The 13,212-nt window shown below is 40.3% G+C and overlaps 1 protein-coding gene across 1 annotated transcript; it reads right to left on the bottom strand.

Annotated features, from left to right (window-relative positions):
- Positions 1–9,723: 9,723 nt before the first annotated feature.
- Positions 9,724–12,698, bottom strand: LOC122066575 (subtilisin-like protease SBT1.5). Its single transcript, XM_042630407.1, has one exon. It carries the CDS (start codon positions 12,516–12,518, stop codon positions 10,080–10,082), a length of 2,439 nt encoding a protein of 812 aa, XP_042486341.1. The 5' UTR covers positions 12,519–12,698; the 3' UTR covers positions 9,724–10,079.
- Positions 12,699–13,212: the final 514 nt, after the last annotated feature.

Genomic DNA, 13,212 nt, shown 5'->3' with positions numbered 1-13,212 from the left:
AAAAAAAAAAAAAAAAAAAATATCATTCCTGATAAAAATCTAAAATTTTGAAACACCATTTTTTCGTTTAAAAACTGCATTTTGACACAGAAATTGAAATTTTCGTTTTTGACACGAAACGGCGTTTCTGGAACAGAAACGATACCAAACGGGCTCAGAATCAGGAATTTTTTTTATTTTTTTTGTAAAATGGAACGAAACTGGGAAGACGGAACTCCATTTTGGAGTTCCATCCAATCTCGTTTTTTCAGTTTTTTTTTTTTTTTCACTTTTTGTTCCAAAAAAACATAAACGGACCATAAGTGCACCAAATAGAAGATTCCTTTTTTTCGTTCCAATAGAACGAAAAAACTCCAGAAAAGTTTTTTTAGAACGATACCAAACGGAGCCTTAGAGAAATTGCAAGATAAAAAAATATGCCACTCGTTTCGTTTCTAAATCCATTCACATTTAAGAAAGTAGAGATCTAAAATTTTGCAAAAGCAAATGAGAAACTTTTGAATAGCTCCTTCTAGTTTTGATCTTTAAAATAGTTTCATTTTTCTATACATATTTAAGATTGGATCAAGTTTTCTTAAGGCCACAGGGAATGAGCATCAATTCACTGTGGCCCGTTAGGAGGGGAAGGGAGGGGAGAAAGGGGTCACATCTTGACTGTTTCTTCCTTTACCATGGTATGTGTGCTATTTGTACACGTACAAAGATGTTTATCCACGTATAGATATATGTACATATGAAAAATGGGAAAATTCCTTTTCAACGGGCTTGCACCTTTAAGTTGCAAGACCATATATATGCTTTCAATTTTACTCCTCTCAAATTAATGTGGGACTTGAATACTTTGACTATTGAATACAAAACATTAGTTTTTGCTCAAGAGTTTGAATTTTCATTCAAAATTTCTCTCTAAAACTTTTGGGCTAAAAACCCAAAAATGAAAGTAAACATAAAATGTTAAAACTTTCAGAAGGGGATATGTTATAATTTTGAAATTTGTTTTATAATATAAATTCCCATAATTACTCCTCTCTTACAAAATATATGATATTAAAAAAAGGAAGTGAAAAAACTGTTTGGCCTGTGCTCTACAGCAGAACTGTCAAAACTGGGAGGATGGCAATACGGTAAAACCTTGAACATGACGAGGTCATAACGGGAAAGTAGAACTCCCTCAAAGATGGCATATTATTTTTATTTTTTTTGCTGTTGTCATCTGATATGATGATGATGATTTGTTGGACCCAAGTATGTGGCTAAGTTTAGTAGTCTGGGTAACTACTAAGAAATGTGATGATGTGTGCACTGGGGTTGTGCGGTGGAATGGTAGTAGTAGGCTACTTAGGCTTAGCTGCTTAGCCTGCTTAGGTGCATGCATCAAATTTGCCACCGCGGAAGGATGAGAGAGAGAGAGAGAGAGAGAGAGAGAGAGAGAGAGAGAGAGAGAGATGGGACCCAAATATGGCTTTATCCCGACAGTGGTAGACTGGATGGCGGCCAGATAGACAGAAATCAGGACGGGAGAGAGAGAACAAAAGGTTGCATATTACTTACCCAATAGCTGACGCGTGAAACCAATTTGAAATCTGTCACATTTTGTTTGCTGCCGACGAATTCGGATCCCATTCTGCGGTAAAACACCCAACTTCATCTCTCACCGTCCATTAGGTATTGGGGTGGTTGCCGCTGTGGAGAGGAACCCAACTCGCTGCCGACTTATAAGTTTGTTGAAAGCAAGATTCATAATCTCGGAACGGGAACGGAATCGGGGTAAATATCGACCGACACTGATTTGATATCGACCCATTTCCCCTTGGATCGGAATTTATTTACCCTTATTTGGTTTTATAGATTGTTTTATTATCTTTTGACCCTCAAGTCGTGCCAACGGATCGCTCTCGGATTGCTACAGAAATGAGATCGCTCTAATTAATTGATACTAATCCAATCTGGACGAATCTATCCATCCTGATCTAAGATTACGAACCATGGTTGGGAGAGGGTTTCCGCTCTTCACAACACCAATTTGGGGGGTCACTTTTGAGGTAGTTTTTCGATACATATCTGTATCATTACGAAAATGTACGATACGGTAGTGATATATTGATCCATATTGAGGGCAAAATGACTTAGAAAGTCTCTTTCTCTTTCTTAAAATGGATAATTTATCAGCCAATTAGAATCAGTATCGATTTTTTATACCAACCAAATATGATTTCAGATCTCATGCGTAGAATGGAGTTTTTAGAATAAGATAAGGATGCATGAAATATTTACCCCGTAAAAAAATTTGACATAATCAATGTAAACTTATCTCTTTTCTCCCCCTTTTAGGGGAGAAATCTATGATTGTTGCAGGAATGGAATAGGAATCCCCTAATAATACTTTCAATTCCCGCAAAGCAACATGATAAAATGAATGAATGAATGAAAATGTATGAACAACCCTAGATTTGTTTGTCCATCAAATGATATTCTAAAAAGGAACTAGGGTTAAGTTTCCGACTTCTAATGCACCTGTTTAGGGTTGTTATTTTAATTCCCATATTGATTAACTTGACAAAGACAAATCAATCAAAACCGAGACCAGGAGGACCATTTAATAAGTGGTTTAGTCTTAGTCCTGATTTGATCCAGTTTAGGGTTTATTTATTTATTTATTTTTTTTTATTTTATTAATTAGATTTAACCCTACGCATCTACAATGGACCAAAAAATTCAAACAACGACACCGATAACATCGAATTAAAGCATTATTTAAGTAAAATAAAAAAAGAAAGATATAAGTAATTTTAAAACAAAAAAAATAAGTGTTATCTTTTTTTTTTTTTTTTTTTTCACAGTGTAAACCAAGAGAATGGAAATGTTGAGAAATATAAATAATAGTGTATCAAGTGCACGAGACTCTCACCACCACAAGGTCAAACCAATGAAAAAAATTCTATTTCAAATATAGATGAGGGCAAGTTAATTAAATTGTTACAAATAACATGTAACTTAGGTATCATTCCCTCAATCTCCCAAAAAAAAAAAGGAAAAAAGGGATTTATAATTGAGCTTACTTACTAGACCAGTTGTCATGCATGTATATTATGTCTCACTAACTTCCGGGGAAGGCATACAACTTGTGTATGATATTCTCTTTTCCCATCTTTTACCATAGAAAATTTGGCAAGTGGATAAGTTGGCGGCTTTGAATTGAGGGCCTGTCAATATATATTTTATTTGGCTGTAGTGGGGTAGAGTATTTATTTGTTCCTTAGGCTAATGTTCCTAAACAACTTGTGTATAATTATGTCTTTTCAATTCCCATCTTTATTAGATTTAATTTTTCTAAGTTAACAAGTTGGCAACTTACTCATTTTCAAATATGGGTGCATGTATGTGTGTGTGTGTGTGTGTGAGAGAGAGAGAGAGAAGGAAGGGTCGGGTATCACCCAAGTTGAAGAGGTCGAACCACCCCAAGCCTGATTGGTATGTGCGATGAATGGGAAGAGGATGTGGATCTCGCGGTGGACACACCATCATTTTAGTAATAAATAAAATGCTTATTATTATCACAAAGTAGAAAGACATGTAAAAGCTACGCTTGATTCCGAGTATGACATCAAACAAAGCTGTTTGGAGGGCAAAGATTCATAATATTGATTGCTTTTAAATAGGATGTCTCGGAGGTATTGTGTACTGATATGTTTCTTCTCTTCTTCTTCTTCTTCTTCCTCTTTCCTTTCCTTTGCTTTGAATCTTACCAGGTCATAGATCCATGTAGCTAATCCCATTTAGTCGGTATAAGACTTTATTGTTGCTATTGTTGTATTATTAGAAAGGTCTATTATTCTTTTAAATATTACAAAGTATTTATTCTGCCACTTGGATGATATATTCATTTTGATCTTTTTTTTTTTTTTTTTTTTTTTTTTTTTTTTTTATGAATTTTGACCTTTGGATGGAGAGTAGATGGTCTAGATTAGCGAAATGTCAAATTTCAAAGTCTAATGCAATCAAATACTTCTTTTTCTATTGATACACGTCTTGTGTATGTCCTTGCATGTGTATCAATACTCTAACACATTATTGTCTAGTCTCCCAATTTTAAATGAGAAATCAACCATTTTGATTAAAAATATAAAAAAAGGATGGCTAGGTTTGTCTTGTGATTTTCAAAAATCGTCATCTTCTATTGTTGCATGGATAACTATTCATAAATATTCCCTTAAACATATAATAGGAAGCAGTAGTCCACATGCCATCCTCACTATCCATAAGTAATTACCAAATAAAAGGAAGCAACCTACATGCCATCCACATGTATTGACATTTTTCACGCCAAGTCAATGGATACATGAGAGGAAATGCCTTAAGATTCATGTACAGTGGGACTTACATGGTCAGGGAAGAGAGAGAAAACAGAGGATAGAGTGTGAGAGGATATATAGTATAAACAATAGATACATCATTTTCTATTGAATACCGATATGTGTACATCATTTTCTCATATATTAAAATGTTGGATAGCATCATTCGTTGCACCACAAAAAGATGTATGGTATTTATATCTTAGCCGAATATTGATGGTATCCCATCCGTGGGTTGTCTAGATGGTTAGGGAGAATTGGGAATTGTGTGGATAGGCGCACGGTCTTATGTTCGATTCTCTATCTGTGCATTTGTAATTTAAGTGAAAATCGTGGCAGTGGGTTGCTACGCTAGTCTCCCCGAGGATTAGTCGAGGTGTCTGTTAACTAGCCCAAACACCTTGATTAACCAAAAAAAAAAGATACTAATACATATCAGATGATTTTTCCTTCAACCAAAATTTTTTGCCATAGAAATCTCTTGTTGTTCTTAGATCAAGACTATTACCAAAAGCTTTGCCATCATTTTTGTGACACAATGGAATTTTTTTTTTTAACCTTTTTGACAATTTTTCTTTCTCCTGTTGCAAAAACTTTTTTCCTCGTATAATGAAATATAGGGATAGCGTTGAATATTTATGTGGATAGGATTTTATAATCCATAACTAAGCTCATATTAAAGAAAAAAGTATTCCCAACATGATATGAAGGCGAATGGTATTGTTATTTATTTATTTATTTATTTTTGGATGAATTGGGAATGGTACAGTTTAGTTCAATGAATATGGAGATCAGGTCATTTTTTATAGGTTTCCTCATCCGAGGAACAAAGGAAAGTGATTCCGACAATATTTATTTAATGTATTAAAATACAATTTGAGAATATTTACAATATTTAAATATTCGTTGGATTATATAATAAGACAAGGTATGATTATGAATGTAATATTATTATGATAAAAAGAACAACGCCTGATTGGATGGCACTTGTGCCAAAATATAAGAGAATCCAAAATTACCACCCTACCCTATGAAAAAAATAAAATCTATTCATATTGATACCTTTACACATGCTCTCATGGTCACTGCATTAATGCATGAACCACACGACCAAGTAGTATATCAATATGTTTTCATTAGCAACTATATTCTTACCAAATAAAAGAAGCACTAGGGCAATATGGTGCTGGTCTTTATGTAACCAATGGTAGTTAGACCAAGCAATACCCATGCACTTTTCAACTTTAGGATTTTACATGGATTATTGGGTCAGGCCGTATCACTCGCACGTATGTACATGCATGTTGCACAGGCTTCTATGTGACCAGTTCCAAACTCTATTGGTCATTCATACAAGTTACATCCGGGGTTACATGTATCAGCATGGTTCTATCTCTCATCGCCGATACTGATACCATACAATATGGATCAAGCCTTGTTGTTAGTATTCGAATACTGGTGAAGGCCATATTGATACATAACGATAAATACAACTGATATGATATTGATAATTTGATTCATGATCGTTACAGCTTTAGCACGCTAAAGGGCACCGCAGACATATTCCCTAAGGTAATAAACTATAACAAGAAATCATTCACTAGCTACTCAACTTGGTTTTCTACCGGGGAAAAAAAAATAATAATAAAAATAGCCAACTTGGTTAGTGCATTACTTATGTTAATTAAATTTTTAGCATATTCTAATATATTATCAAATATTAGGTTTCAATTTTTGATGAAAGTGATGATGATAATATATATACTTATTTCACTGCATTCGTCCTAAGATATATTCCATACTAAAATGTACATGCACTGCATTCAGAACCCTTATCCGACATATTAAGTTGTAGTTGACCTTCTAAAACTAAGTAAAATAAAGAAAATTAAAATAAAAAAATTCGCACATCAATATCATAATTCCTCTTGAATTATTCGTGCTTTACATTTGATTTATGTAAACCATAGTTGTCAAGCCTAGGCAACATTAGGTGTCAGGCACCTTGGTAGTATTGTTGGTGTTGCAATGAGTCAAGGCTCCTACCAATACCTTGGGTTGCATAAACGCATGACAACTAGTTGTGTCAAAGTTTGGTTCAGTCGATTTTGATATTGGTCCAGTTTGATTCTTTTATCGAGTTGACTTGATGGGTTTTTTGGTCCATTATCATGTTGCTAATGGTTAGATTTGATTTTTTCAATATTTCCATTAAAAAAACCAGAAAATCATGTTTTCTTTATATATATATATATATATATATTTCAAATTTTATCATATTGTATATGTTTTTTGTCAGGTTTTTCCAATTTCGGCATCCATTTGGACAGTCTGGTCCAGGTCGGTTTTCTATTGATTTCATAAAAGGTCAAATCAAAACCAAACTGTTAAGAGTTTGGCCTGATTTTCTTAATTGGTTTTCGAATGGTCTAACCGATTTGAGCTGAAAATTGGCAACTTTTTTTTTTTTGCTAATAAGGAATTTCTAGGCCTAAGGCCTGACTAGTCCCGCGGGTCTATACTGACCCCACAACCGCATGAACTGGGTTATACAAGGGTTGAATGAGAACCATTTAACTTTCACAGAAAGTAATGAAGAGCACTAAACAACCATATGAGTGACTCCAAAGAGGTAAGAGAAATCAAACTATGATATATACATTGAAAGAGATAGTCAAGGAGATAAAAGTAAGAGTAAACGGAGAATGAGGGTTCTTCCCATACAGAGCATCCATTGCAAACCATAAGGGAATGGATGAGATAGGGCCATGATTTTGGGTGAATTCGGCGGGCTCGGAGACCAGCCCAGTCCAATCCTTCTTGTAAAGCTATTAGCCAACCTATGCCAAGAACCCAACTAATGCGGGCTTGGGCAAGTTTCATGGCTTTAAATAATCATGGTACTACTTTTACTGTGAATAAACATGAGCATGGCCATGTGGTAGAAACCCACACCCATTCATTCCATTAACCAAATTTCAAACCCAATCAAGTACCCTAAGGTGTCTCAGAAGTGGAAGCAAAGTTGTAGAATTTGCCACTAAGATGAAATGACATTCTTGTAATTTTATGAATTTCTGTAGTTTTGAGCTGAAATTTGATCAATGAGATAGATAAACTTTTACGGAAAAAAGCTGGATAAGCCTGAGATTGATTTTCAAAAGGAATTCTTGAGACTGAGATCTATCTTTCAACGACCTTTTCCCTGCCAAATCTTGTATTATGTCTCAGCTTATGACTAAAAAGGCCTTTACTGCTAGGTTGGGCCTAGACTAGGGCTCGATTTCATTAACATATGTGGCTTGGGATTGAATTAGGCCCAATCCCTGTTTAACCATTCATACGCATAATCAATTCCTAATATGTAGCCCACTTCTTCCCGGCCTGGAAAAGTGACCGAACAGGGCCCAATTGATGAATGAAAGGAAGTGTTTATGAGACCTACCCCTGTAAGCCCACACCTTTGTCGGGTAGATCGTTCAACACCAACGGCACAAAAGCGTTTTGTTAGAGCATATGTAGCTTCTCTGATATAGGAGCTAGAGAAGGAACACGAATAGGACGAGTGCGGATCAAGTCTTCATATGAGAATGATTCTCGTACGGAGTTTGATTTACATTTGGACTCCATTTAATCTCTCTCTTCTTTTAATTGGTTTTTATTCTAAGTAGAGTCCAAGTGTAAATCAAACACCGAGAATCATTTTCGTATGAAAACTTGATCCACACTCCGAATAGGACCTCTTCTTCTTGTTCGTTCGCTTGTTAACTAGTCTTTCTCGCATGCGACCAAGCCTTTCCTTTCGATCTAGTTCTCATTTTCTATCTTCGGAAGATTGAGAAGTTTGCATAGTCTAGCTGCTCGTCGTGCAAGCTGCCTGAAATCTTGTTTTTTAAAGTCTACGATCGGGATTTTTCCCCCTTAAGCTAACTTAGGTACCTTACTATTAAGGCTTGGAGTAACTTCAAGGGAGGGAGGGGGTGTGTTTAACTCTGGATATGTTTATAAAGGAATGGAATAAGGGCAGCTTTCAAGCATGACTTTAAGACTTCCGTATATAGATGATGTAGTGGATCAAGGCTTCAGCAGATAAGCTTTAGAGCTACCTAGCTTGAAGGTGGCGACTGCTCTCTCTTTCTTTAGAGATGCAAATGAACAGCCTAGTTTTTACCTACTACACATGTAAATCGTTTTAATTTTACGTTTTAAAATCAAAACTAAATTATTATTAAACAGTATGGTTTGATTTCGATAAACAATTTTGATTTGGTTTCGACTTTTGAGTCTGCCTTGCCTCCCCCACCGGTGTCTCCGAAGAGTCCCAACCGCGCCTACTCACTCACTCCTACTTTGCTCCGCCTTGAGCGGAAAGCCTGTCTATTTATCACGTGGCCGGCTGGCCCCACCCCCACCTCCTTCCAATTTCAAGAATCCAAAAATGGCCGTTCCAAATCCTGGGTCACTGACAGGTGACACTCTGTTGTCAATAGACACGTTTATCGTTTATCTCTCCAATGATCCACTCAACCCAAATCTAAAATTCCCCCCACCCATATCTACCCCACCTCCCTCTCCCATCGGAGCACATCCAATGGACAATTTTGGGCGTCTTCGACGACAGCTCCCCATTCAAAGGCTTCCCCCCTCCGCTACACACTATTCCCCTGGCCTACTCCGGTTAAAAAACGAAAAAACAAGGAGGTGAGGTTTGAGGTAACTTTCTTAATTAATAAAAATATTTTATTAGAAAGGCCAAATAAAAGGACTAAAATAGACCCCACACCAACAAGGATTGATGATAATTAATGTCAAGAGTCAAGACTCAAGACACGGTACCCTAAGACCTAAGTGGCATACCACAAAGAGACAAAACCCCACGCGGATCAACCCGTGTGGGATCGCCCATGCTCCCACAAATATTTCTTTAATTCTTTCCAAATACGTGGACAGGGTTTTCAAAAAAAAAAAAAAAACAAATAGATCTTTGCAGAATCGGCTAATTCAGATACCGAATCCAAACGAATTCAGGGCGATCCCACCAAAATATACCGATTCTGAATGATTCAAGACGCAAAACCTCCTCTCTTTCCTTCCCTAGAAATTATATATTATAGTCAGCCCAGTGTCACTTTACAGCAAAGAAAAGACCGACAAATGTCACTCAATCTGCATCTGATGTCAATAATTTCCAGATTCCTGATCCATAAGAACAAAAAAATAATTGAAGCGTGTGAGATATCCGCAAAGAAATGGATAGTAAGGCTAGTAGCTCTCCTCCTTCCTTGTCTTCTTGCTCTTTCAGCGTTCTGAAGAGTCCGAAATCTCTAACCCATTACCCACCCTCCTCCAGGTCCCACACAAACAGACAGGCTTACTGTGATACAGACATTCATCGCCTGGATTTTAAAATTACAAAATGACATAACGATTGAAGATAGGAGGACTCCTCATCCTCACTTTTCTGTACTGTACAGCCAACACCACCACCAATCCCTTCCCTCGTTCAGCAATTTGCAGAAAAAAACATAAACTACAATACCTCTTACAAGTTGGAACACAAAACAGTAAAGACTTGATGATCCATGACCCATAATTTTTAAGGATGAAACAAAGTGGGAAAATTGACCGGGCAAGAGGGGCGGGGGAGATCGCTTAAAAGCCTTAAACGCGAACAACCATTCAGGTCCGCTCTTTCTCTCTCAAATTGTCAGAACCCTAAACTCTCACTCATAGGGGCTGCTGCATTGTAACCACAATGGGGCTAGTAACTACATACTTTCCATCAGACCAGGCCAGCGAGCCGCTCGTCATGGTTGAGCTCCCAGGGGAAAGCTTGACGGGCGTGGCCTTTACCCTCACCAAAAAGCTCAGCTTTTGACCCACTCTCCTGAATACCAGCTTCTCAGGCTGCACCGTCACCGTGGTCCCACTCGGAGGCTTCACCGTTAATTCATATACCGATTTAGGTTCCCCCACGTTCGTCACCGTCCTGATGAAGTGTGTCGACATCCTCGTTCGCCCTGGCTCCTGCGGCTTCTGCTCCGTTCCGTCGCCCAACTGCTGGAATACCATTGTCAACGATGGGTAGTTGAGATTGCCCACGTGTCCCGCCCGGCGAGCTCCGCTGCAATCGGCGTTCTTCCTGGTGACGGATTGGATATTCTTCCCAGAGTAGTTTGAGTTGCAGAGGAAATCCACGTAGTCGTAGGTAGAGATGTCGTAGACTAGACCTGGATCCATGGCTTTCTGGGGGTTTACATGCCCTGCTCCGTAATCCATGACCGTTGAGGTATTCCCCGACGATTCATCAAGCATCGTCCCACCACGATTGTCCACCACATAGGCAGTGGTCATTAGAGCAGATCGGATGGCCGCTGGGCTCCATTCCGGGTGAGCTGCTTTCAGCAGTGCAGCCAGCCCAGACACATGTGGGCACGCCATGGATGTGCCCGACAGTATGTTGAATTCCGTGCTCCGCTTGTCCGACGGCAAACCCGACGGCCCTATCCCCTCCGGCCACGCCGCCAGTATGTTCAATCCCGGTGCTACCACGTCTGGTTTCAGTATCTCCGGTGACTCCGGGTTTGGCCCTCTGGCCGAGAACGATGCCACTACTGGGGCCGGCTGGACCCCCAGACGGGTTCCCCTGAAGGTGATCGTCGCCGTCGCCCGTCCCTTCTCGCCATTCTTAGTTCCACTGTTGGCCGCGCTGATGTATCTTCGTATCTCATCGCCCCCGGAAGCCCCGACTGCGGTTGCCGGCAACACGTGGCAGTCGGCCACCAAACCTTCACCATCGAAGACGCCGTTGGCCAATATCATCCCAACCCCGCCAGCCTTCCTCACCACGTCCCCTTTGGCAGCTCTGGAGTTGATCCCTCTGTCGCACAACACGATCTTCCCCCTCACCACGTTCGGGTCCAGTGCACCTTCCAAGCAGAGTGAGGCGGAGTAGCCGTCCCCACCTTCGCTTCCTGCGTAGATTAGCGGGAATAGCTTGCCCGGAGCCAAACCGGGGCCGCTGTAGACACTGACGCCGGAGATTACTCTGCCGTCACCGAGCTTCACATCGGCGGGGAAGTCCCTGTCGATAGAGCCGGCGCCCACAGTGGTGACCCAGGGTGCGACATTGGTGACTGTGAGCCCACCTGGACCGCCATTTCCTGCGGAAGCAGAGACAAATACACCGTGGTCGGCAGCGCCAAATGCGCCGATAGCAATAGCGTCGAGGTAGTACGGCACCACGACACCACCGACGCTGAGTGATACGACGTCGACCCCGTCCGACACGGCGGCATCGAAAGCAGCAAGGATGTCGGAGTCGTAACAGCCAGCAGTCCAGCAGACCTTGTAGGCGGCAAGGCGGGCCTTAGGGGCCATCCCAGCAGCGATGCCACTCGCGTAGCCCAAAGTGGATGCAGGGAAGACGTACCTACCGGCGGCGATGGAGGCGGTGTGGGTGCCGTGACCGTCGGAGTCCCTGGGAGAACGGTATTCCGAAGTCTCGTTCATTTTACCATTGGTAGCCTCATAGCCATTGGAGAAAAACCTAGCCCCGATCAATTTCCGATTGCATGAGGTGGCGGTGAAGTCCTTGGACACGACGCACTCTCCCTTCCATTTGTTGGGAACGGGACCCAGATCCCGATCGTTGAAGCTCTGCCTTTCGGGCCAGATTCCAGTGTCGATGACTCCTATCACAAGATCTGAGCCGAAGTCGGACTCCTTGAGCAAGCCAGAGCTGTCTCCGGTTTTCAAGCCTAGGAACTGCGGGGATCGCGTGGTTTGGAGGTGCCGGACCTGTTCAGGGATGACAGCGAGTACTCCAGTGAGGTCTTGGAGCCTCTGAGCCTCGGAAGGAGAGAGCTTTGCAGAGAAGCCGTGGAAGACGGTTTGGTAAGTGTGAATGATACGGCTTCCCTCATGAGAAGCAACAGAGGAGGTGGTTGTATCGTCAGGGGAGATTTGGGAAGATATGGATTTGAGGGAAGACTCATACCAGTGCTTATGAGTGGAGAAAATTGAGGGTTTGGCGTCGTGTTGGACTTGAACAATGAAGGTTTTGGGCTTCTCTGCAACTGAAACGGAGATACAGACGGAAGCCAAGAACGATAAGAAGAAGGCGGTAAGAGTGAGAGAGAGAAGAAGAGAATGAGAGTGTGCCATTAGAGTAGAGAAAGAGAGTGGTGAGTGAGAGAGGGACTAGCTGAGAGCGCTGCTCTCCAACAAAGTGCCAATGCAATCTGTCATCTATAAAGAGAGGAGATGGGAAAGAGACAAGAGCTCTGTGGTGACTGTGGTCTGGTCGCCATTATCCATCCACTGGTAACTCTGGTAACTGGTTAGTGGTACTACTGCTGCTGCTGCTGCTATGGAGATTCTCATGGGCTGTTAATTAAACTGAAGCGCACTAACAACTAAGCTGTAGCAGCGTGCCCATCACAGGCTTACATATCATTTTTTGGTTGTTTTGTCACACAGTCACTCTAAAACCCTAAATCTTGAGGATGGATTCACTGTTGGTACGATCACTTGATCACTTGATTGTATGAGTCAGCGATCAATATCTATTCTCTTTTTTTTTTTTTTTTTTTTTTTTAGATATACCTCTCTTTATCCTTGTAATAGCAAAAAGTGGATAGCAGAGCAGATGATTTAAACTGATCTTACGGTTTAAAGATGTCATGTGTGAGGTAACGTTCTGTTAATTTATTTATTCCAAATTTTACATTTTTTTTTTGTTTTTTCTATCTTTAAGGAATTCCAAATTATTCAGATTTTATTAACCTATTTTATCTCTTTTATTTAGGGGAGTTTCAAATCGTGGATGTGTATCCCAATTATCTCATTTTTTTTTTTT

The sequence above is a fragment of the Macadamia integrifolia genome, chromosome 2 (assembly GCF_013358625.1).
Source record: "Macadamia integrifolia cultivar HAES 741 chromosome 2, SCU_Mint_v3, whole genome shotgun sequence".
In the NCBI taxonomy this organism is placed as follows: domain Eukaryota; kingdom Viridiplantae; phylum Streptophyta; class Magnoliopsida; order Proteales; family Proteaceae; genus Macadamia; species Macadamia integrifolia.
The sequence above is the reverse complement of the archived record's forward strand: the minus strand, read 5'-3'. Positions and strand labels throughout refer to the sequence as shown.

Bases quoted from the DNA above. Each gene is read 5' to 3' on its own strand.
- LOC122066575 (XM_042630407.1), bottom strand. From the start codon at position 12,518: ATGGCACACTCTCATTCTCTTCTTCTCTCTCTCACTCTTACCGCCTTC.